At 31.9% G+C, this 27,641-nt stretch overlaps 1 protein-coding gene across 7 annotated transcripts in view; it reads right to left on the bottom strand.

Moving 5' to 3' along the window:
- LOC118181150 (coiled-coil domain-containing protein CG32809-like) overlaps nucleotides 1-27,641 on the bottom strand; it is a 1,535,131-nt gene that overhangs the window by 766,709 nt on the left and 740,781 nt on the right. For all 7 annotated transcript variants that reach the window (XM_085811658.1, XM_085811657.1, XM_085811656.1 and 4 more), the window contains one exon: nucleotides 24,256-24,342. In XM_085811658.1, the coding sequence (XP_085667784.1) occupies nucleotides 24,256-24,342 (87 nt within the window). The remainder of the gene's footprint in view (nucleotides 1-24,255; nucleotides 24,343-27,641) is intronic.

The raw sequence follows: 27,641 nt of genomic DNA on the forward strand, positions 1-27,641 counted from the left end.
AAATGTAAATGTTTTTGACGGAAATCCCACTGCTTATTATTAAACCTGATTCGCGCTATTTGCAACGGAGTAGAAGAAAGATGCTACATTATAAACAGACGACGAAGTCCACGGTTAACTCAAAACAGTCAATTCAAGAACAATTAAAAAATCACAGGAAAGAGGAATAAATAAGTCACTTCTTAGTGATTTAACTACCTTTTCAAGCACTTTAATCATGAGAATAAATTTTTGGTTCCCATAAATTAAACTGGTTTTCAAAACAAAAAGCGCCCCTGTAAATAACGGAAAAGTAAACAGCATTAGAAATGAATTAGCTTAATTATAAATGGCATTAAAGAAATAATATTTTCAGTTCCACGCATTTTCTTCCCCTTTCTATTTTCCTTAGATAGATTTGTTTTATGTAAACGATTTTTAATAATACTGTTCTAATCATTCTGCAGTAAATAAACGTAACTTTTTTTGAAAAGGTCACTTAATCTTAATCTGTCTTCAGTTAATCGGAAATTGATTGAAAACGAAATTATAATAAATTAAAATAAATTATGCAGTGATAAAGAATAAATTGGTTTACTTGCAATAGGCATTTTTTAAATACGAAAAGGGGTTAGTTTAACCAATCTCACTTATCTCGGATATTTGAAGCTGTAATGTAATGCATTTCCATCAAGTTTTTCAATTCAAAGTATCCAGTATTCAATTCCCCCCCCCCTTTAAATAGCCCAAAGAAAAAGAACAAGAAAAAAAAAATACATTAAATACTTCAAAACGCGTCTAGAAAAAAATCCATACCTTACAATTAGCAAATAAAGATTAAAGTAGAAAGAAAAGTACACTCTGAAGAACATAAATAAAAGACCAAATTTTGTGCAAACAATAAGCGGAAATAAATCTATGCACCAAAGAAATAGCGCGCATAAATTAACGCAGAACACAATGAATGTCTTCCGAACAATATACACTAATTCCACACAATGAAGTTTCGCTCAGGATATGGATTTTCAAACTCATTACACATGTACTAGTTCCCGGACCTGGGCACAGAGCAAATGGTTTAATTACACAGCATCAATCAGCACGGTGGCACGGATGCGCCTGCAGCACACCTACCGGCTACAAATTGCACTATTATCTCAGCACCTTGATATCACTCACCATGCCAAATAAGCCTTCACCATTATGGAAACCGCTCGCTGGTGATAATATAATGTAGGATGGCATTCCTTGCTAGCCCGTCGGCATACCTTCCACACATATATACATACATTATTTTAAATTTACACAGTAAAACTCCTTATATCACTTAAGTGTCCGCAAAGTGTGAATGGTAAGATAGCAACGGATAAAAACAGGGAACAACTTTATATCGGTAGAGAAAGGTTTAAAACTTTATTTCTCGTTATGTACGTATATAAATGCAAAACAATTATTTACTTTCAATTTTAGACCCTATAATATCATTCTTAATTAGGAAATTTTTCTTTTACGTTACATCTAATTTTATCACATACTATGCTCTAATTTGTTTCAACTAAAATTGGCACGCAATCATTGACTGACGACTTTTACATTTAACCCAATGAAACATTTAAACCCAATGAAAACATTTAACCCAATGAAAATATTTTTAACCGCTGCAAATTCTTCAAACCTGGCCTAATACTCGATAAACATCTGATTATTTTTTTAATCCAATGGCCTGAGCCTCGTTTGGGAGCAGTTCGACAGGAATGGCCGTTATGCTGTATCTAAAATAATCGTAAAACTTCAAAAGTTTATAAAACAGCTCATTAACAATGGAAACATTTAATTAACTTATCTTTATTTCAATCTATATAATATACACATTACCTCAAAATATTATCACACGCGTACATTTATTTATAAGAATGGCTAACTACCATTCTATGATATAATTTGGACGCTTATTTCAACCATGGTTTCAGACTGTTCGTATCAACTTTAGTTTGGAAAATACAGCTTAATTTAAATACAGCATAAGATGAGAAATAAGCAAATATAGAAGAAAATACAGCATAAGATGAAAATTTCCTAAACACTTTTTTTCGTGAATGGGGGGTTGTTTATTTCTCCTTCGTGACACAGTAAAAATGTTTATGGCTTATTGCTCAACTAAAACCAAATTTTTAATGTTCAAATATTTTTCCTTTATTGCGAAAGTAATAAAAATACATACAAAAATGTAAAACAATAGAAAAGGTTTTAGTGAGAAGTGCGATGATGTTTCTCGCCAACAAGAATTTTCTGGTCTACAGAAAAAGATGATAGTCTTATTCTTAAATCTAATTCGACATATAATCGGTTTCTCTATATATTTTTTAGGGTAACAAATGTCAAGGAGGCTATTTCCCATTTCCAAAGTTGTAACAAAAGGCATCAGAAGCTTAACTGCTCTTTGTGCCGAAAATGGATACTCTTACCGATAGGATAGCTAAAATTCTATCAACGTTATTTTGTCGAAGCTATCTTTAAGCTCTGATTACAAGATAGTTCAGTTATGGATTCAATACCTGAAATCCAGAATTCCGTCTCTGCTTTTGTATTTATCGTGAAAGTGTTTCTTAACCATGTTTTGTTACTATAAATTGGAAGAAAACATTCTTTCAGATTCGTCCGCAATCCTATCAGATATTCCCTGATAGGAACTGAAATTTTATCAGACATGGAACATGTATTCTTTTTGCTCTTCAGTTAGCTTCAAAAATAATGATAATTTTCTATTTCCAAACGAAGGTTCCATAAAAAGAGCGTTTTCATTGCAACTCCCATCTTTTCTCGCACTTTTAATACAGTTCATTGTTGCCTTGTAACGAAAGACTTAATTCATTTTTTTAAAAATGTCGCAGAAGTAAAGACAATTTCATCAATCAATTAGCATCATTAAAACTACCTTTAAATTCCAATACTGCATCTTTAATCGTCGGAGGACGTTGGTTTAAAAACCATTAAAACATCTTCTCTCATTCTCAAAAGTCTCTTAAAAACGTATTCCCTCTGAATAAATTCCTTCGGCAACGTAAAAGAAGATATTCACTGCCCATCTCAGGCACTATTTAATCTGAAATTCAAGGGAAGGTGTTTTATAAAATTTCCAAATTTTGTGCACTCTTGCACTGCAGTTTGCAGAAGCAATGGCAATTTTATGGCCAAGGCTTCTCTGTTGTATGCTGCAATGCAACCACACATGCCTACTACTGGGTCAGCACCACTGTTGCTCAGTCCCAGGAATTTTTTTCCCAATCAGTGTTACTTCAACTGATGCAAGTATCAACGAAGTTAAAACTTTCCTCTGCTGTTGCTCTCGTATTCAGCGGTTTTAAAAAATAGAAATCATTCATTAGATTTATTCTTAAAAATCATAGTTCAAAAACCATATTAAACTAACACTGCGTAATATGCCTGCACTTTTCTCGACTTGAACAGAAAAAAAAATTGCATTGCTTAAAGAGAACTACAACATTTTCTTCGATATTATCTTCTAGTTTCACGATTCTAAGCTTCACTGTGTTATTGATGAGAATCAGTGGCGTAGCTAAGGTGGGGCAAGTGGGGACATCTGTCTCCGGGCGCAGCATCCAGGGGGCTCCAAATTGATGCTACGAAATTTTTTAATGGTATGTTTTCCATTCTTGGCACACAGAAAGGAGCGCAAATTCTTCAGTTGTCCCCGGGCGCTGAAAACCCTAGCTACGCCACTGATGAGAAGCACCATATTGTTATGAATTTTGCATATATGTAAATAATTTCAGTGATATTGTAGTATCTTTTGTAGAATGTAATATGAAATGGTTGAAAAAAGGAAACTCTGCCGGAAAAAATAAGGTTATAGTGGCAGGTCCATTTAACCTGAGGTAAATGGCTATTTCGGTAAGTTGGCGAAACTCTGCAGGCTAGCGATGGTTTTGGCGACCTATTTTTTGCCAACAAATTTGGCAAGAAATCGCCAAAAGACGTCAAACTTGGCGACCATTTGGAGGTATTTGGGTCTGGTCTCTATACTGTAACTGATACTGTAATTGAATAACGGCAGTTGGTTCCTATATGTAGCAGTAATCATCCGGCCCTTGCATGTAACTTTAACCACAGATGCCGTCCAGTAATTTATAAAGATGGAAGGTACTAGAGATTTCTCGGCGGCCGGGGGCAAACTATATAAGACCGGAGACAGCATGAGCTAGCCATCCTCTCCAGAGACGCCTTTCCTCTCTTGCAGGTCCTCTCACCCCTGACGTTAGGTCGCGCTCTTCTTATTACCTCTTCGAGCTTCCGTTTCTATGGAATGAACTTTCAAGAATCATTCAACGTCAAGTGCTGGAAAGCCCACACTTTATCGGAAATGGTAAAATTGAGCTTCGCACAACAGGCAGCAATAATGTGCTATATTCGTATTTGTATTCAGTTCTCAGTTATTTAGTTCAGTGTTGAATTCGGAATATTCAAAGATCTCTGTGTGAGCTTCGCCTTTTAGATGCGCTTTGCTATACACTATGGTTAATGTTCTTAGTAGTTTGAAGTTTAACTACTGATTGTACTCTGCGATGCTGAGAAGAGCTGTAACAGTATTTTTGTGGAAAGTTCTAGAATTGTAAAGTGTTTCTTTTGGTAAAAATAAATTTTATCAAGCTATCATCGTTCTGTGTGCATTCAATGCATTACAAACCCGTACGACGTAACAATATTTATCTGGTTTTGCTGTTTTTTATCATGTATACGAGACGCTAACATTTTCAATGGAACTTAAAATATAACATAAAACAAAATAAACTTAAAATAATATTTAGAAACTTATATGATTCAATAAGTTCCAAGTCTAGAGTAGAGCGAAAATGTGCAATATTATCACTATAAATACTTTCACATTTTTCATTTTTAATGTCTCGTAATAAATAAGAGAAATTACCAGCAAAAACTTTCTACAGCGTGCTGTAAACTTCAATGTTTTAATAATTAGTTACTGAAAATGAAGCGTGACTATGTAAAGCAAAAAATAAAATGCCTGCAACCTACGAAACACGAATTAATCCTGACAGTGTCAGCAATCTTCTACAGGACACTGAGAACAAAAATTCAAATTAATCGTATGATTAATTGATATTTAAACCTTTGTTACATAATCAGAAACACGTCATTAAAGATGACACACGCTTATCAGCTTTTCAAGGAAACGTGTTGAAATATTACGCTCAGATACCTTTTTTTATCTCTAACGTATCTGCAAATGAGTTAACGAATAAAATGTTAAAATAAAATCTTCATCAGATATGACAGAAGCTTAGTTTGATCGGTGAAGAACATAGTGTTTAACAAAATAAAAACTGTGATAATTAAAATAACAGGCACATGGTACAATTTTATATTTTCTTCCTCGTTTGATAGTTAACTATTAAAAATATAGCATTCAATAAAATATTTAACGCGCAAAATTCAATAGGTTAAATGATGATAGATGTTAGATAAACAAATTTAATTTAAAATAAGAAATGTTTCATTTATAGCCCTTTAAAAAACTAAAATAAAATGACTTGATGTAATAATAAATTGAATTAGTGTAGCATATACAGTTCGTCAAGATTAGTGTAATAAACGCAATATAAACTAACAGAAAACACTACAATGCATAAATGAACGTTTATTCTATTACCCAAATATGTAATAGACTCGGATTGCCTAAAAAGGTTTAGGATTGAGATCATAACAAAACAATAAGTGCATTAAAAATGTTTTAACAATTATTTTGCATTCAATCCTTGAGGAATTATACTTGTGTTGGCGCGATCCGCAAGCTGTTTCATAGCGTATTGGAAGCCCTGTGGTGGAATGCCTCCTAGATCCCTCGAAACGTTTTATTGGATCTTCTTGATATCGTCGAATCGATGGCCTTTCAGCTTTAATTGCGGTTTCGGAAACAAAAAATAATTTGGTGGTGATAAGTCCGGCGAACGGGAGGAGGTAAACACATTTTTCCCCAAAAAAACGCATGAATAACGACTGCATTGTGGGACGACGCGTTACGTGCAGCAAAAACCAATTTTTGTTTGCATAGTGAGGACGCACAAGTGCAATGCGTTTCAGTAACCGATCTAATACACCCATGTGAAACTATGCATTCACAGTTTTTTCTTCAGGAACGAGTTCCTCGGAATCAATCATCTGCAGGGGGGGGGGAAGAAGAAGAAAAAAACCATTTGACCATTTTCACATTGGATTTTTTGGAAACGCACTTTTTTTGGCTTTGCTGAATTTTGGCCTACCCATACTGCTTTCTGGCTCTTCGTCTGTGGATCATAGACGAAGCACCACGATTTATCACAGGTGATGATTTTTTTAAAAGTCGGGAAATCAAGAAGACCCTGACAAGCCGCCACCCGATCATCCTTTTGTTCTGTTGTTAATGGATGCGGAATAAAACGTGCTCACAATTTCCTCTTTCCCATATCCTCAGCAGTTTCTGTACGGTCAGTTTCTTTATTAATGATTAAATGTTCTGCAAGCGATCTAATCGTTAATCGAAAATCTTGATTTAACGCAGCACGGACACTTTCGATGTTCGGACCAGTTCGGCTTGTGCGAGGACGTTTCCTTCTTCGTTCTTCGTTATCTATACCATCTCAGTCTACCAAACCACAAAAACACATTAGAACGCAGAGACATTAGAAGCGTTCTGCATCATTTGATAAGTTTCGCTAGGAATTTTGTCACTTTTGAAACAAAATTTTATCCCACATCTCTGCTCCAATTACGATTCCATCATAAAAATAAATGACAACTCAACTCATCCTAATGTCAGACTAGAATCAAAATGTTTTTTTTTTTACTATATAACTCCATTTGTTGCAAACACATAGCATTATTCAGACAGTTAATATTCAACTTATTGACGGCAGTTGTGTAAATGTTTGTAAAAATTAACTATTGGATACATTACATAATGTTGTAGAGGCATTAGGTATTTTTTGGAAGCGGAAAAGATGTAAAATTAACAACGCCTTCGCCGGGAATCGAACTGTGGACCTCTCAATTACGCGCTGAGCGTGCAGACCACTACACTACGAAGGCTTGTTAAGAAGGCGGGAGAAATACCTTATATACTCCCCCTTTTAAAGGGCGACTGGGATTTTTAGGAGACCCATTCGCCAAATCCTGGGTGAGGAGGATCATCAACCAACATCCTTTTAGTTCGGGCGCCACTGTAGAGGCATAAGGGTTTTTGTTTGGAAGCAGGAAAGATGAAAAATTAACAACGCCTTTGCTGGGAATCGAACTGCGGACCTCTCTATTACGCGCTAAGGGTGCAGACCACTACAACACGAAGGCTCGTTAAGAAAGCGGTAGAAATACCTTATAATATTATAAACGATATTTTTAAATAATTTAAAATGGACATTCACGTAAATTATTAAAAAGCATTATTGTACAGAATGTAAAGAAGCGGCACGTATCAAGACGATCAAATTGGGGATTTTATCGAGTCTTTATTCAACTAGATATAAAGGATAGAGCTTTATTACAGTTATTATGTAAATTGTATATAACATTTGCCTTGTATTTCAATCCTTCTTTCTATCTTCAGGATGGTTTAGCCAACTGTGAGAGATTTTTATGATGGAAAGGTTCATTACCCAGCAAAAGACAAAAATTATTCAATTTTACTTTGAAAATCAACACTCCGATATTTTTACGCAACGAGCATTACCACATATCTCTAATTGGAATGCACTAAGTGTCTCGACAGTTTACTGAGTGCGACAGACAGCGAAAACCAACGCCTTTCTTGAAAGAAATATTCAATAAACGCATAATTTTCCGATTTTCAAACTTTTTGCCAATGTGATCGCCAGCTTGAAATGCCGCTTATTTTCTTCCCTCTCCTCGGGAGTTACTTAAAGGAAAATTATGAGCAAATAAATCAATAACTATATACAGAATTTTAGCCAATATTTTGGTGAGCAGTTCAACAGTTAAAATCCGAAACTCTGATAAGAATTATGGAGAATACAGCCGATAGATAGAGTTCGTCGCGTCAAGGCTAATGATGATAGCCGTCTGTCAGATATTATTTTTGAAATAAAATGTAAACCCATTTCCATAAATTGTATTCAATAATATTGAAGGAAAGCAAATGTCATTCTTTATTTGCATTACAGCGTTGATTACACACCCCTACAATTAAGTTCAAAGAATGGCATAGCATGACCACACTTATGACATTTAACTTAAGTTTTATTAACAGTTTAGCTTTAGGTTATTTTCTTTCCTTTATGTCTTGTTATAATCGCGCAGTCCAGAAGTTTATGCAGATTTTATCGTAAATGGCGCAGGATAAAATGAGAAGTAAATCGTAATCAGTATAATGAATTGTTGAAATCTTTTCGCTTGTGCTGCTGCCTGCCTACAGAAGAGCTCATCGAGGCTAAAGACTTAGGGGCAAACGTCCCTTATAGTCCTTACCTTTAACGTCCTTTAACGTCCCTTACCAGGCACCTAACGTAACAAGCGCATAACTTTCTTTGGCATGACACGAATGGAGTTCTTAATTGAGAATGAAATTTCTCGGGAGATGCGTGGATATGTCTTCGTATTCTTTAAGTTACTCCGGTAAGCAATGTCGTTGGAATAATGGCAATAAACTAATGTTCAGCAATTATAGACATAGCGAAGGAAATAGTGTGCATACTGCTAAGCGGCGAAAGTCCAAATGGCAGTGGAGTATGGGCATTTGAGGTACGACAGTCGAAGGGGTGGAGCTAACTGGTCCCAAACTTTGACTAGTCAATGATGAGCCTAGAAAGTAAGTATAAATCCTAGAAAGTTAGGCATCGGGTTGGTGGGAGGGGTTTAGGTAGAATAATTAATTTTAATGTAAAATAACATAGTTTGGAATTACTGCAAATAAAAGGACCATGGAGTGAAATAATAGGTGGCCTAAACAACTATTGTAAAAATTAAATTCTGAAAAAAAATAAATTTGGATCAAGTTATTAAATTAAAATTACTCATTTAAATGCAGAAGGACCCCAAACGGTCTTTTCCTGTTCGTAAATCGAAGCTGGAGTGAACCCCTGGATGTTTGCCATATTGATAAGCCCTGAAAGTTAGCTGTGTTTTTCTATGTAACTCAGACACCCGCCTAATTGGTACAGTGGTTAATGACCAAGGTGTTTGCCACTCATCTTCTCTTACTATTAGCCTCTAGAGCAGAGGTGACTGCCGGACCCATGGACCTGGGCTCGATTCCTGGAGGAGGTATGGGTTTTGTATGTATTTGAGGTATGGGTATGGTCCTCTAGAGCAGAAATGGTCAACCCACAGTGTGGCAAGGCGGAGTTTTAACAGTGGCACGAAGACTTATTGAAAAAATAGAAAATGTTCAAAAAATAATAATAGCGTCTGATGTAAACATATTAGAATAACTTAATTCAATTTCTCTGCAAGACATTAATTATCACCCAGAAATCCAAATCGCAATTATTGACCTAAAACAGCATATTACACTGAAAGCAAATATAAGGAACCTATTTCAACTGCAATTCGTCCAAATTATATTGAATTTTGAAAATTTGTACCAACAAGCAATTTTCCAATCTTACTCGATTAAGCTGTCGGATATTGTTTTAGGTTTCAATCGACATATGTTTGTGAATGAACGTTTTCTATTACAACATAACAATATCAAAATATCGTTCAAGTTAACTGATACGTACCTCAAAAACTTAATTTTGTTGGAATCTTCGAGAATTAATATTAATATAGATGACGTGTTTTAAAAAATACATATTCAAAAACCACGTTATTTAAGTATTGACTGTTTAATGGTTAGTTAGAATTAAATGTTTCAAATTATTTATTTTTATTTTATACATAACCTAGCTGACTGAAACTTTAAAAAAAAAGTGTATTAACTATGAGACCCTAGTTTGTATGTTTTTTTTAAAAAAATATTATTTTTCAAATGTCCACTACTCAGACTTACATAAAAAAATAAAAAAAAAAAAAGTGCTATTTGCGTAAGAATCCCATATTCAGCCTATAAATTTGTGTTCAGCGATAGTCCGGCAATATCGGTATGGACTGGACTGGACTCAGCCTATAAATAATATTTTATTCAACTTTTATACTTTTTAGTATGTTGGAAAATTAGGAACTGGCACGCGTTAACACTTTTTTTTTTTTTTTCCAAAAATAGTGGCACACTTCGCAAAAAGGTCGGCCACCTCTGCTCTAGAGGCTAGTAGTAAGAGAAGATGAGTGGCAAACACCTTGGACAGTTGTTAATCGAAATTATATAAAATCACTCTCAGCGCCGACAAACAATCTTAATTCGGAAATCTTTTGTTCAAACACATGCTACCGAATGATGAAAACCTGAGCGTGTATAATAAATTATACACATCAATTATATATTAAAATACATTAAAAACACGTCGATTTAAATGGTAATCTTAAGCTATAACAAAGGCGGGTATTATTTCATTATCCCCGACGATAAAACTGTTGCTTTAATTATAAACGTACATTAATCATACTCAAATTATTTACATCATCTAAATTTCGTAAATCATGGTCAGACTATTTAAATTTTGTAACAGGACATAATGCATTTATGCAGTTTTTAGGTTCTACAAAATCTGCCATGATATTGCGCACGTACTCATTCCTATATATGAATTTTTTTATTTATATATACCTTTTGTTTCTTCTAACTGAAGTTTAGACATTGTGCGTTTTATTTTTCTTTTACGTGATAAATATTTAAAAAGTTCAGATACACTTGCCTTCCCAGCATTCTATTTAATTCTGAATTCCATATTCAGTACCATTTTCATGTACACTAATTTATGGCATACACAGCTAAATATAAAATTTACATTCCAATTAAAATATCGCATTCCATTAGTTATAAGTATGATCATAATGTTAAACATTTATTTCAAAGTTTGAAAAATGCTATAGATTACGTCATAACTGTTTTTATATCCATAGTATTGCGATTTCTTTAGATACGCAGATGCTCTTCTGATATCAGGACTGGATTCAGAAATGTATGTATGTATGTATGCACATGTGTACGTATGTGCGTATATATGTGTGTATGCAAACAGACACATATGAATGTACATATACACATACATTTCTGTACCCTCTCCTGATAACAGAACCGATACTGAGTATGGATTTATTTCATTACATTCTGATTATGAATACTTCAAATCAGATGTTTCTCAAACTAAACTGCATTTCTCTATTGAAACACATGACATAATTTTTTATTTTAAATTTATACATTTAATGCATGCAAACCTTATTTCCATACAATGAATAAATTATGTTTTTATAACCATATTAATAAACTCAAAAAATACTGAGCGATATTTATTTCTCAAAAATGCGATGCAAAATACTTTTGTGGGAAGAATTGATTTGTGGTCATGCCTTGAGTTTAAATTTCTAAGCTAGATGGCAGCACTATTCATATTGTTTTTGACAATTTTAGTTTTGTAAATGTTATCATTTAAAGCGCCGTTTAAAAATAAGTAAACTGAATGCTAGATGCAGAAAACATGCCAAATTAAATCTAAAAGCAGTGTAAAGTGTGTTCAAGATTGTTTTAAAAAATTATACTTTATTTTCACTTAAAAATTAATTAATTGCAATTTCCATTTTAATTGTCATTTGAGTCAACCTTAAGCATATATTACAACTAATTTTAAAATTAAACATGATTATAAAATAATCACCAAGCTTCTTTTAAAAAGTAATTTTAATAGTGTACTCATTCAAAATGGAATTCTTCTCCAGCGGAAATTGCATATTACTTGGATTTCAATCAAATCAAGACAATGGGTAACATAATTTTATTCTAAAAGTTATGTTAATTAAAAAAATAATGCATGTACTTTTCTGTTTTGTGAGAATTTAAAATTGTTATCTTGCAAGAGACATTCTTAGTGTGTCAGACTAGTTTTTAGAGTTGCTTAAAGCATCAATCATACAGATTTTAGTTCATGAAAAACAAAGAAATATTATTAAGTTTGGGAATGCAGAACTGAAAAACTGCATTCTAATATCTGTTATTTATTACATATCACAAAGACATAATTTTTACGCATGCAGCAGAATGAAAAAATGGCCTTAAATATAACAATTTGAGAACTCGCCGTCAGATGGCACCACTATCTACATTTATAGCAATACTAAAGAAGTTTATTGATTTTTAGTACCTAGTTAAAATATACTCAAAATTACGTAACTGATCCAAAATTCAAATCGTTTTAAATTTTACAGAAATAAAATATACAAAGACCAAATAATTTATTAAAATTGTAATTAGCTTATTTTAGGAAGACTAAATTTAACAATTAAAGAAACTGTTTCAAAAAAGTTATGCAACTGAGTATTCCTTGAATTAAAAGAACGCAGTTTTAGTTTGTCGAAAGGATAACAAATAAAGTACGCGTCAGACAAACAGATTTTAGATCATTAGATACTTTTTTTAGTAAAAACAATGCAAACAATATGTCTGCAAAATAATGTTACACTTAAGACTGCTCTTCAGCATAGTTACTGATCATGATCGTACCCTACATTATGATTAGGAAATAAATAAGGAGAAAAAAAATGAAGATAAAAGAAAATTATTTACTGTAATGTTCTGCAGTTAAACAAAAGATGAAGTTTATGTTCTGGATAAATTTGCATGAATGCAATCATAAACTATATGGAAGAGTCTATATTCAGTAACTAAGGAAAAACTAAAACCTAATTAATGAGCTTTTATTAAAAGATCAGTACTATCAATAGAAATGCTTAAAAGAATAGATAAATAACATAAAAATAATTATGCGCTACCTTGGGAATTTTGAGTAAAATACTTCATTAATATCTTCCAGAAACACACACAAAATCAGCGAAATTATCTCAGAAATGTCCTGCGTTTCCATGAAATAACGACTGCAAAATGGAACCTGAATATGTAAAATGTAATTCATAATTTCATCCAGAAAAATCTTATTTTAAATGGAAGCCATACGCCAAATTATGCAATGCATAATCTGGAAAAAAAAATTAATCACAATTAGTGTTTCAGCTATTTTCTAAATTTTAATATTTAAACTGAAATACCTTCTTAAAATATCTTATAAAAATTGGGTTGTTAAAATAGCGTTTCTAACAACAGTTTCGACTTTTATTTAGTCAGATATTTCTAAGAGTTTTTGCTTGCATCCGCTTTTTATAGCAATTCATTTATTTTAAAATGATAAATCATTATTTTATTAGAACTTCCTTGTTATAAAAACCATAAACCACAACAGTTAAAATTAATTTTTATTCAAATGATTATATGTTAGAAGGGTAAATTAGAGGTAAAATTTTCGTACCTTAACCCTACAATGGCTTAAGGTACGAAATTTGTTGACGTAGTGCTCAGAAAGTTAAAAATGATACGTTTCACTGCAAATGTGTTATTTGTGATATTGAAGAGTTTTTATATCATTATTTTCTTCAATATTTGAATAAATCTTGAGCTGCATAACCGTTGGCAAATCACTTGAAGGCTATTCAAAACCAGTGATGCCATTGCGGAAATTTTCGACAGAAATCCACTTCTTTGTAAATACAGAAGTCCATTAATCGCCATCTAAATCTAATTTTGATACAAAAATATATAATCTAGATTTAAAATTTTTGCTCACTACTAATGACGAACGTCATAACAAACAAAATATCTTTATAAACGCTATTTTAAATATTAATACATCGAGAAACCCAACCACATGAAGGCAAACTAATATGAAAACAAACTCATAAAAACAAATGAATATTAGTAACATTTTCATTTATATAAATATTCTTAATGGGTTAAATATGACAATTAGCTAACAAAAACAACCAGATCTTAAATTTAAAAAAAATGTAAAAAAATTTCTGCGTATGTTTCACAACGACATGCCTTTTCTTTGATGGATGGTTAGCTTTCATATTTTTGTATAAAAATTTGTTTATTTTTCTCAGGAAATCTGCTCAACATAAAATTTAATCAAACTTATTGTTTTAATTTAGACGTCATAAAGCACTCGGCGGGGATATCTTCACTAGTTTACAAAGAAGGTTAGGTTACCTTCAGAAAGGTTAAGTAATTTAACATGAGTAAATTTGCATAGTAAAATTATCAGTGGCGCCATCTACTAGAGAAATGTAGAAATAACACGAGTAACTGAAAAACAATTTTGTATACTGTGTAGCGGATTTCTGATCTTTTATAATAAAGTGACACGTTCATAAAAATAAGCAAGTACATAGATTAACTGAGAGTAAAGAAAATAAATAGAACAGAAGCAAAAACAGAGTAAGAAAATCAAATCAAACTTTTATCGAGCTCGAGAAAGAAACGAAAACTATTCTTTGCGCTTGCACATTTATAGAAAGATAATAATTTCAGGTATATTTTTAATGCCTGAGGATTTCCATATTACAAAATGGCAGCAAAATTTAATTTTTTTCTAATTTTTAACAGCAAATTAATTTAATTTTAAATTAGTATCTAATAAAATTAATTCTGCATGTTTAAATCTACCTGCTTTTAAAGTAAAGAAAGAAAAAAAATTAATGAAATTAACTTGACCATGAGTTTTCACCAACTGCAACAGGGAAAAGATATATATACAAAAAAAATTATAGTAGATATATATCAAGAATATTCATTGCTTTTTTCAAGGTTTGTGAAATTGAAATAACAGCACACAATTAAACACCTGGTTAAGGGTCTTAGAGATTATTTGCGTGCATTTGTTTGATAGTACAATAATGCATTCTACAGTAATTTAAGCCTTTTGATCTATACACAATGACAAACAATCATATTTTGTTATAAATTGGAGCTTTTTTCAAATTAAAGATTTTTACTTTGCATTTCTTGTGTATTTTAAAAAAGTGTATTTTTTAAAAAAAAGAGCTCCAATTTTTTTTTATTTTAAATACAGGGGGATTATAATTAAAGTGACCTTATTCAGACCCCTGTAGAACCCGTTCACTTTAAATGCGACGTTTTTTAAAGAGAACAAGAGCATTATTCTCGCATATTTGGCTTCTATAATGCAAGAAATGGGAAGACTGAGTTATGCGTGTTTCTAATATCAATTTATTTATTTCAAAATGTAATAAAGATTCCATCTTTATAAATTAAAAAGCGGTTTTTAATCAAGAATTCAAATACAGAATATAATACATAGAATACAAATATAGAATATAATATCTCTCTTGCAAATAATTGAAGAATCACAATTTTAAGCCGGTAAAAGATTTGAAATTCGACGACTTGCAGTCGTCGTGCTAAACGCGAACTAAATCTTTCATGTCCAAATTTTGAAAAACCATTCATTGAAATTTATAAACATAACTGCAAACCAACAACAACAACAATAATAATAATAATAATTGCAAAGAAAATTGACATTACGAATTTTGAAGGGAGGAAAATTTCTCATCACTGCATTAAAATACCAATTACCGCTTTGATCTCTGTGAAAACTCAACCCGTTTAAAAAAACAAAATTAAGCAATGCCTACATTCTCAATCGATATATTAAGTCTGCAAAAATTCCAGTCACTTCGCATTATCCCAAGGAATTTTCTTATGTGTCTGAAAATTTTTCTTAAGTGTCTGGAAATTCAGTACTTCGGGAATTATTCATAACGTTTTTCTTACCCCGTCTGGGTTCAAACAAATAGCCTGAAGCTGGTAATTTGCAGCGATGCAGAAGCAGTACTACACATCAATAACCGTATTCAAAATTAATCTTTAAAATATATGGAATTTAATTTTAAGAAAATGAGTGTTATTGCATAGAAAATACTTTTTACACCTAATTTTTTAAAATATTTGTTCACTATTCTTTATAAAACATGCGTGCATTATAAACGTTTTACACCAAGTGGTATAATGAATAATAGTTAAGAATTAAGTTTTGAAAACATTTGTTAATCCAAAGCATAATAATAAGATACATTCCTATGACCCCATAAATCGCCTGACTTTTGTATAGCTAATGTAAACAAACAATATAGATCACGTGACTCAAGTATAGCTAATAAAATGCAAAGAAAGTCATTCTTCCTCCTCTTCTCTTGCAGAATGTATCTCATTTAGAAATAATTATGTAAGGAATTATTGCATTATCCTGAACGTGCAACACTAAAAATGCTTTTGCCGTCCCAACACACTTACGTTCAGATGGCAAAACAAAAATTATTATACATCACTATTTGAATCTGGACAACTGGTTCTCGTGCTTTTCTCCAGAGGCTTTTTAAACATTGGGGAGGGAGAATATAAGGAGTTATCGCATCTTCCCGTGCGTGATCTCGTGGTATAACTGGCAGTACGTCAAGCTAGCTACTTGAATATCTATATGATTCGAATTCGCGAGAGAGCAATTTTTATGTCTTCCGCCTCGAATAACTTAATACACACTACAAATGCTATAATGGAGGATTATTAACATTTCTTCTAATACACAGTCTAACACTGCTATAATAAAGGGTGACGCAAGAATTCAATCTGCGTTATAACGGAAAGAAAAATGATTTCGCGAATGGAACCATCGAATATTTACTTACAAGAAACCAACTCGAAATATTATTTGACCAAATTATATGATTTAATGGCCATTATATTATGATTCTGAAGAAATAAAACCGCATCAGAAACTTGATAATGTATTTCTGGCTATGAAAACTTATAAATTACTTGTGTAAAAATTCTTTCGGCATACTATATGCAACAAAACTATAAATAAATCAAAGTATAAATTTCACGCAATAGTGAATTAAAAAAAATAACAGAATAACGTTAAAGACCAACATCAAATTATTCAAAATTTACTTTTTAACCGATACCTCAACGCAAGCTGAAAAAGGAGAAAAAATTTGAAATTTTTTTTAATCAAATGGTTTGGTCGATTTGTATCATACGGGAACCGAAACCTTTGTGTTTTAATTTTTATAAGATGTTTAAACTTTTCCTTAATGCAATTATAAGGATGGCAGGATCATATTAAAAGCTAAATATCATAATTTTTACAAAACTTTACTTTTTCACTTTAATTTCTTTTTAATTTAATTTAAATATTTCCGCTATTTAAAACATTTCTGTAACTGAAAGTACATGTCTGTGACTAACGGTTGCGAAAATAAAGGCTGCATAAAATCTTTTGTGAACAAAGTGCATTTTCATGCATTTTATGCTAAATTTTAAAATCCATTCTTATGCATCAGTTAACATGCTAAAATCAACAAGCAAAACTAAAATTGACAATATAGAATATAAATATAATAGATCTACAAATAAAATCCGGATAATCAAAAGTCCAGATAACCGAGTGGTACTTTATGGCCCAAAATAAAAAGCAAAGAAACTCATGCACGCATTCACTAAAAAATAATGAGGTGCAAAATCCAAAAGCTAACTGAAAGTAACTGACTGAAAGTATTCCATATACTGAAAGATAAAACGTCTTTGCAAGCAGAGACAGCTAGCTAGGAAAATCGCAAAAAAGGAACATGACCTCTAACAGTCAGTAATTTAGTATATAAAGTCAGTAATTTAGGTTATTAGCCCAAAGGGCTATGAATTTCATTTTGGCATTTTGAGTTGAAAACGTTAAATGTCGGTTCATTTATCAAACTGTTGCTACTAAATATTACAGCCCTGTATTTTAATAATGAAGAATCTACATAAATGTATGTGTGTTTCTCGCATTGTAATAAAACGACGGTACCTAGAGACATCAAATTTTGAATAACGTATGTTTCCACCTGATTATGGGCATCTGGAAGCCCAAACCTGGAATTTGGAATTTGTTTTATTATTTATTTCATATTTTGTGAAACTTTAACGAATTTTTGACTAACAAACTCAACGATTTCAAAGCGAGCAATGACAATACTGTACGAAAAAAAAAAAAAAAAATTTTATCTCCAGCCCGCGAGACTGTGTATCCGGAAATTCTAAAGATATGCTCATTTTAAAATTATTTTGCGATATTGCTGTTGAACTGAATTTTCTGGTTTAAGTACGAAGAACATGATATTTAATAAATAAAGGTAACCTACAAAACTTGGGCGTAATGTAAAATCTGAAAGCTTTCATATTTTTTAAATTTTTTTGTTTAATTTATTCATGTTCGTTGTTGAGTGCTTTCCTAGGTTTCGATTGTTAACATTTTTGTATTAATTCTGAGTTTTTTAATTCGTTGTTTCATGCTTTCCTTTAATTAATACTGCTTTTCAGGTAATATTCCATTTTGATTATAGAACTCATATCGCTTGATGATAATAAAAAGCTACCTTCTTTCCCAAATATATGTGTATGTGTTATTATTTAAAAAACTTTGATTTTTTAGTCATTTCAATAGTTTACGTTTTAGCAATAATATAACCAGGAGACTGAAATTCAAATATATGGTGAGCAGACCACAAAACAGACACGTGATCACTTTTGAAGTGTGGGAAAACTGATTGAAAATAAACAATTAAAGAGCAACAAAACCGCCAATATTATTAGTAACATGTGTGAGTTCTATTTTACACGTGTTCTGCACTATCTGGCCTCGTATTACTATAATTTTTACGAAGTTAGCCCATTTATTAATAATACAATACAATCTGGGAGCCATGGGTTCCAAGAATTAATTTTTAAATACGATTTACACAAAACTGAGGTAACTAGAGTACAATTTTACAACTCTTTCGGTATTCATTTTTTAAACTATACATATCATTTTTTAATGTATTTTATTTCCATCACTTTTTTTTTTTTTTAGTTTTTATTTTAAAGTTCTACAGGTCATTTAAGTTTCTATTATTAACATGAAAAAGAGAAAAATAACCAAGAAATATATTCAATAAAACTTTACACTGTTTGTTCGTTAAAACTTTACATTGAATTTTTGAAGGGAATTTTTATAAGGTAAAAATAAAAAATGGAATTTTGTAGAAACAGTGAGATACTAATATCAAGTATGAACAGAAATTTACGTCTTAAAATTTTGATTCTATTTTTTAATATTGTCACTTATTCTAAATATACATCATTTTAAAAGTATACTATAGAATAAACGCAGGTATACACTCTAAGCCAGCCATCTGATTTCAGACATGAAATTTAATGTGCCGTCAGTTCACATTTACATAAATTGCAATAAGCTTTGGTCTTGTCTGTTTTCATGCTTTCTAGCACATTCTCAAACAATTTTAAGCCTAGAGTGTTTTTTTTTTTTTTTTTTTTTTTTTTTTTTAATGTTACTTTCATGTTGAATTTTTTCATGCAACTCACATTTTAGTTAACACAACACATAAACTTTGGAATCTTGCTCATAGATCATTACCAGAATATTAGACAAAGTAATCCACGAAACACCATGAAATTACCAGTGCTAGTACTAAGGGCACATGCACACACGAACTCGCAGGATTGCTCGATGCTAATTTTTATTTAAGTTATAGTTTTTTATGAATTTATTTTTATTAAGTTCATTTATTTAGTATTTTTATTAAACAAATTATTATTTTCAGTTATAAATTCATTTAATTAATTAAATTACACGAAATTTGCGATATATTTTTAAAAAATCTAATGTGGGCAACACATGACTTCCCGCCAATTCCATGTTTTGAATAGCAACGAGTTTAAGTAAAAGAAAATAGCAACAAGTTTAAGTAAAGTATCAATCCATTCTGGTTAATTGTTTGCAAATAAAATCTAATATCTTATTCCAATAATTAGAAATATTTGTAATATGAAATTTTGAATTATATTTCATTAGGTTTCCAGTTATACCTAGTAAAATATAATTCAAAATTTCATATTACAAACATTTTTAATGAACAGAAACTGAAGAGAGTGAAAACTGGTTTTCGTAAATGTATGCCAACATAATCAAAGTTTGCTAATTTATACCTTTGTTAAAATTTTATTTCATACGGCAGTTGAATAAAGTACTATTTAATTGGTTTTTAATTATAGAAAACTAAGTACTCATAACATATTTAAAATAAATACTTTGAAACAAATACTAAAATTCAATTTTCTTCCATGTTATTTCGATAGTATCAATCAATCTAAACTAATTTTGATCTACACATATAAATCTCCGCGATATTTATGTGCCAGTAAACAATGCTCGTCCAACTGCAGCAATACGTTATGTTTTATAAATGCAACAATAGGTTATGCTGATTGTTGTAGAATTGTTATGTGCCTTCAAGTAAAGTACCACGTCCGGTTGTCCAATTTTACCTAAAATTTAATCAGCATGAAAGCAGAAAGCACAAATACTGAAAATAGAAATTTTTGAAAATAAGAGTTATCGTATATGTATACATCTATATACGATATGTGTATACGATAGGTATATAGATACGTATATGTATCTATATACTATAACGATATATATATAGAGAGAGCGAGAGATATCGTGGACAAAATAATCGTCATACACATACACAGACATCACTGTAAAAACGTGAAAACGTATTGTTGGGACCCTAATTCTCGGTTATTCATTGAAAAGTCACTATCGAATTATTGAGCCGAAAAGATTGCCTCCCTTAGCTATGTATATATATAGGTTGGTGGAAGGTGAAAATGTGAGGGAAGGGGCAAACATGCTTACCTTTCATATACCGAAGGGCTGTAATAGGTTGCCTGACCACCGGCCGAACGGAAATCGCTTTCCGATTGGTGTAAACTCCATTACGGACATGCTTAGAGCCAATTTGCCTTCGAGTCTTGCCCACAGAAATTTTCCGCTCATGCATGCCCTTCTCGCTGCCCCATCCGCCCCGCCAGTTGATGGGGCAATTGCCCATGACGGATAGAAGCTGGATTTTCAATTTTCAAGCTCAAATGATAAAGTTGGAAAACTGCTGGCCGTGTGGAGTAAGCGTCCATAAATTGGAGCTGTGGCTCCAACAGACTGTCGGCCTCTCCATCTTCCCTCTCTTGATGAAGATTCTCCATCGACTACCAGCGCCACTTCTAGAGTGCACATTGTTATGACTGCCGACGGTTTTTATCGGTTTTTGTTGGTTTATTCGAGGGAGGAATTTCCCGGGGAGTTATTTGGATGGAAAAGGATTAATTGTTGGAGTTCCGAAAGTGGGAGAGGACACTGACCATCATTATCACGCCATCTGGTCATTATCGAAGTCATTCCATATGCAAAAAAAAAAAAAAAAAAAAAGAGAGATCTTTTCCTTGAACATAGGCTATTTATTGCATTCTTTTCTTACTTACTTCGAAAATTTAAATACTAATTTAATTACTTTACTTCTGTTATGTATATAGGAATACAACCAACTTCCAATAAACAGGGATGGTATAACCGGTCGGTTGATTAAAAAAAAAAATCTGAAAGCTTTCAGATTTTATATTACGCCCAAAGATTCCCCCCCCCCCATTTACAAATACATACACGCATCGAGAGCATTTGGGCTAATGCCCCTGTGGGCTAAAAATATTTAAAAATAGCAAACCTTTAGAATTTCCTAGACCGATTCGTGCGATGGTGATAATATTTTATTTCGTACAGTCTGTTGCCACTGCTGCCTTTAAAGTCGTTGAATTTCTTAATCAAAAATTCGTTAAAGTATAAAAAATATGAAATAGATAATAAAATTAAGTCGAAATTCAAAACACGGGCTCCCAAATACCCATATTCAGATGGAGGACTACGTTATTCAAAATTTGATGGCTCTAATTATCGTTCACATTGTGAGAAACATACATAATTCACGCCGATTCTTTATTATTTAATCTCTTTAAATATAATACAGGGCGATAATATTTGGCGGCAACAATGTGAGAAGTGAAACGGACATTTATACTGAACCGACGCAGAATGCCGTTTCGAGAGTAGAAGCCAAGCCCCTTTGGGCAAAAAAGGTAATTTTGTTTATTGCGAAACGATATAAAAATTAATATCACAAACCATCACAAAAAGGTTCAGTAGCGGCCAAGCGGTAATGTCCCAGAACACTAGTAGTTCGGTTCGAGGTTCGAATCCCGCGAATAGGTTGGCTGCATGGGCGTTTTCATGGTTTTCACCATGCGTGACGTGTTAATACGAGCCAGTTCCCTTAGAAAGTCCTCCACGTCCCTTCCTTCCGTGGAGTTCCTTAGGATGGAACACGTAAATAATAGTACTAAACCATCACAAAATATAAAAAGGCAAAGCAAAATGGTTGGGACTAACAGCAGTGATAGAAGAAGATAGTATCTGCCACATCAGTACTGCGGTATGGCAGGTGGATCGAATTTTCTGCCCGAATTTAAACTCAATGACATTGTCCAAGTTCTGTTGCCGATATTCTTCCTCAGTACCATTTATAACTTAATTTCTTCATTTATAATATGTAATATTTATTCTTCCGTTATTTACAATGCATTTTTTCCCGAATATTAACTTAATTACGCAGAAGAGGAACGCGCATCAATACCTGGAAAGTTTACGAAAAGTTCTTCTCTCATAAAAAAAAAATTAAAATGCAGACTTATAGTTCAGAGAAACTGCTATCAGATCGTTCATTTAAAAAAATTCGCTTTACATTTTAAACATTATTTAAACGGCCCCCAATTTGTTCTAAAATTTTGTAAACATCCTACGTAGTTGTGATAAGCTAATTTCAAACTAATTCTAATCCAGTTTTTCCACCGGTTTCAAAAGTCTAATAACTTTGCTATTTCAAACTTGATTAGTTTTCCTCAACAGATTTCGTTCGTTTCCGTTTGGTTCGGCCTATTGATTTCGACTGTTTCTCCTGCCACCTTTCCAAAAATTTTTGCTTCTGAAGAACGGGGACCTATATTTCAAAGGCCTCGAAATCAACAATCTCTGATAGTGTAAGATTATTATTTTGCCTATTTTAAACATTATAATACAACCGAAATTAATTTCTTAATTCCGAAATGTTTAAAACAAATTTAAAAAAGAACAGTTAAAAAGTAAATATATTTCATATTTTTGTCACATTTATGCTTACTTAAACTAAAGCAAAATGGTCAAGAAAATTAAGTTTTCGTCTAATTATAACAAATGATGTATGCCATAGGCAAAATAGTATTTCGATGAAAATGATTTGAAAAGCTATTCAAAATTCTTCCGAAAAAAATAACGACATTTTACTTAAAGCAATACAATTATTATATTCTTTTGTCGCTTAAAAGGCTAAAATTGTTTTTAATACTATTTCTCGTAATTTAATTAGAATGCCAGCTTCAGTAGCTGAAGACATTGCTTAACAAGAAAAAGAAAATATTATTAAATCATTAATTTTTAAACTAAAACGGCCAAATAATAGCATTTATAACATTTTTATTCATTTTATCCTAAAATGATGCGATATTCAATTTTCTCGTCCCAGTAAACAAGAAGAAATCCAATTAATTCTTGCACCCTGGCAATCGGTTTGCAAAGACTTTGTTATTTTATTTTGATCTAAGAACACGCATGCGTTATAATGGAGCCCGATCGTCTGCAACCGAATTATTTAATGGTTCGCGTTGCCTTGGCAACGATAACCGGCATTCCCGGAAATTGGTGCACAAAATGTTTTCTCCAGCAAACAGAATACACGGATGATTTCTCCATTATTTCTTTCATTATCATTTCTTATTGAATTCCTTCAAAAAAAAATATTTTCTATAGTATATAAACGTAGAGCTCCAATAACAGGTTTGTGCTAGACACCAAAATAAGATTATCGTACCAATATTTTGCAGCATTAATTGACATCATACATAAATGATTGATATTATTCTTTTTGTGCAAAACAGAATACATAACACGCTACAGGCAATTTTACAATAAAGTCTACAATGCAATTTTTCTTCTGCAGGAATATATAATTTCACCTGCGTATCCTTCTAATTTTCCAAATAATGCCCAAAAAAAAGTTACAAAAGTGTGTAGCTATAAACATTACGAATAAACTTTAAATCTAACTGCCATTTATAAACGTGCAAACATTTTGAGAGGAAACTGTAAAAGCCGAATAATTAGAAGAAAAATTTAAACAAATAGAAAGCAAAAATACAAAGAAAAATTCAGAATGACTTCGAACATCACTCAAAGAAATCTTTATTTCGATGGAGAGCTGGATTTATAAGAATTTTTACAAAAAGCAAGCAAATTCAATTTAAGAAAAATCCTAAATAAATATATTATAGTCCCTTACCTCGTATAGTCGGGGGGCCACCACCACCCCTTCCTCCACCTTTGTTGTTGCCAATCGAATGGTTTTCTTCCACAGCCCAGTCACTCTCTAAAAAGAACAAACGAGAACATTAGCAATGATAACAACGCCAAAAAAAAAATAAAATAAAATAAAAGAGAACATCGGCAATGATAACAACGTAAAAGAAAGAAAGAAAAAATATGACATGGACACCAAGTGACTTTTTTGTACGACCTATTAAATATTTTTAACACAACTATAAACTGATGTTGAATATTATTAACATTGTATTTACAACAATAAACTTATTTAACATACAAACTAATTAAAATATTGTTAGACTAACTGTTAAACTGTTATTATTACGTAGTTAGATTTCGTTATATGTCGATTTTTTTTTATTTTTTATTTATTTTTTTTTAATTTGACATTGCTAAAACATGAATATTTTCGTCATTTAAAGTACTTTTGTAGCTAGAAACATAAGACTACGACCAACGATTACGAAAATAAAGGCCAGATAAGGATTTTTAAGATAGTTAAGGGGGTGGGTATATAAATATATATAAAAGAGACATCAAAATATGTCAGATATCAAAATAAGAAGAAAAATTTATAACCAAATTATACTTGATCGGAACAGTCCTTTAAATTATTAATTTTAATTGTATACATTCCCTCTTCAAGGCTCCACATTGCATCATGCTACAGCACCCTTTACCTGAAATAACCGCAGTGCGAAATCTTTCTCTCAGTCGCTGCTCGGGATTATAACAACGCGTTCCGCGCTCATAAACAGTACTGTAACTAACTACGCATTTTTTTCGCCACTTCGCCTGCCTGCTGGCAACGTGTCGCTCAGCCGGTACTAGGTATTCCTCCCTGGTTAAGATGCAATTGCGTATCTAAAATTCTTGGGCACGTTTAACTCCCCTAGTGTTCTATCAATTAAGAAGATATATGCTAAGAAATTCCTCAACCAAAAATTAACAATGTTTAACTACCAAGCTGGTCGTGCTTCTTAGAAAATTCCATCCAGTCATCCACTACACCGCAGTTTTCTAGGCAATGATTAAAGAGTGAATTGGTGCTTTCCCTAATCAAGCTATTCCAATATTAGGTTATCTACAACGAAATAAATCATCATACACACACACGCATATATCTAGGTTTGGCACTTTCGATGGCAACAGAAAACCGGAGGTGTACAACTGGATGTTATATTAATACCATATACAAAATTTCAACGTTCTACGCCTAATAGTTTTTGAGTTATGCGAGATATATTCAAACATATATACGTCCTAAAAAACGAAAATATACAGACGTCGCGAAAAAATCACTTTTGAATCCATTTTACAATCCGTTCTGGAAAAAAGAGTTTTTTTACTCTATTCGCACATAAAGACGTCGCGCAAAAAATCGTCCAAATGGATTCGGGAACGGTCAAAATGAATATTCCTACTGAAATAAGATACACGAAATTTTTCGCGATTTCGCACTTTACGAGAATTTTATGTCAATAAATTACAAGTTATTTATTAAATAAATACCATGATGCTCAACGAATTATGAAACAAGCAAAGAAGAATTTAAATAAAGTTGGCAATTTCTAGTATTTCCCACAAATTTTTAGTAATCTAATATGATTACCAAAAGATTAAATATTTTTCACTTTCCCATTAATAATAATAAAAATAAAAAGAGAGGGTTAGAACATGAATTTATTTCAGCCTGAATGTAGGAAAAGATGACAATTAAAAAACCTTAATCTTTAAACGGAGCCCCTCTTTAAGGTTTATTTTACGAAAAGTAGGAAATCTAAATTTAGATTACTAGTTTTGTTTGGTTCGCCTACGCCTTCTCATTTCATCACTAGAAAATAAAATGAAAACAATCATAAAATACTCCTGTATTATGAACTCCTAATGTATTATAGTTAACACCAACTGAAAGGGTAATTCGTCCAATGCTTAGTTTCTAGATTAGGAGTATATTTAGGAGCAAGAATAGAATCTCTTCTGAAATGAGTCTAGATCAAACTGTCCAAAAAAGAGGAATTAACCAAATTTTCAAAAAATAAATTTCACAGATACTGTTAAAAAGTTGATCAATGCTGTATTCTTAGGCGTGCGAATCAGATTTTTTTTATATTACAATGCCACTTTCTTTAAAATTTCCAAACCTCACTGAATAAAATAGTTCTGGAATTCCAAGTAGAGAATGTTATCTTTTGAGCCGTGTGCGTATACTAAAAAAATACTGAGAATTCATCGTTTCATTTTACAATAAAATTTTTGAAAAGAAAAATACCTTAGGAGAAAAAATATTTCTTTATTTAACAATAGTAGTTAAAGCTGCATTGTGCTTTTGTCAGCATTTGTCAGCAGCAACTGAAAAAATATTCAGGAAATATGAATAAGAAGTAAGTTACGAAATCTCTTGAAGAATAACTCGTTTAAACAAAGGAAGAATTAAAACCTTCAGCGCTGACAAATCTTACTTTTTTTAAATAGTTTATCAAATAAATAAACATCTGCATGTAAATTGAATATGAAATGATTAAAATGTCCATTTGTAAACAGGAAAAATTAAATAACTAAAAATGTATAAGTTTCACAGAAAGAAAATTATAATGAGATCAGCCTTGACATTTTCCTTTTCGTATTTTTTGGATCGTGTGCTGAAGCCTTCAGAAGTTGATTTTATCTGTTAAACAATGGCGAATCTCTGTAAATATAAATTATTTAAATTGGCAATAGCCCCTTAAGGCTTAGATTTAATCTGATATTTTTCTTTTCTATCCAAAAAAAAAAAAAAAAAAAACTGAAAGGTTTCAGTTTTAAATTACGTCCAAAAGGACGTTTGTTTTTAACATTTTGTGTGTTACATTTATTAAATATCACGTTCTTCGCAATTAAACCATAAAATTTCGTTCAACAGCAATATCGCAAAATAGTTTAAAATGAGCATATCTTTAGAATTTCCGATACAGAGATTCGCGCGCTGGAGATAAAGATGTTTTTTCCTGTACGACGTTGCCATTGCTCGCTTTGAAATCCTTGAGTTTGTTAATCAAAAATTCGTTAAAGTTTTACAAAATATGAAATCGATCATAAAACAAATTCCAAATTTCAAATTTGGGCTTCCACATGCCCATATTCGTAGGAGGATTACGTCATTGAAAATTCGATGGCTCTATGTACCGTTGTTTAATCACAATGCGAGAAATAGACATACATTTATGCAGATTTTTCAATATTTAATTTCTTCAAATATAATGCAGGACTCTAACATTTGGTGGCAACAGTTTGAAAAGTGAAACGGACATTTATAGTGAACCAACGCAAAATCGCAAAACAAAAACAATAGTCCTTCAGGGTCAA

Source organism: Stegodyphus dumicola, chromosome 2 (assembly GCF_044657685.1).
Source record: "Stegodyphus dumicola isolate Sdum_Otavi_A_Nest chromosome 2, ASM4465768v1".
In the NCBI taxonomy this organism is placed as follows: Eukaryota; Metazoa; Arthropoda; class Arachnida; order Araneae; family Eresidae; genus Stegodyphus; species Stegodyphus dumicola.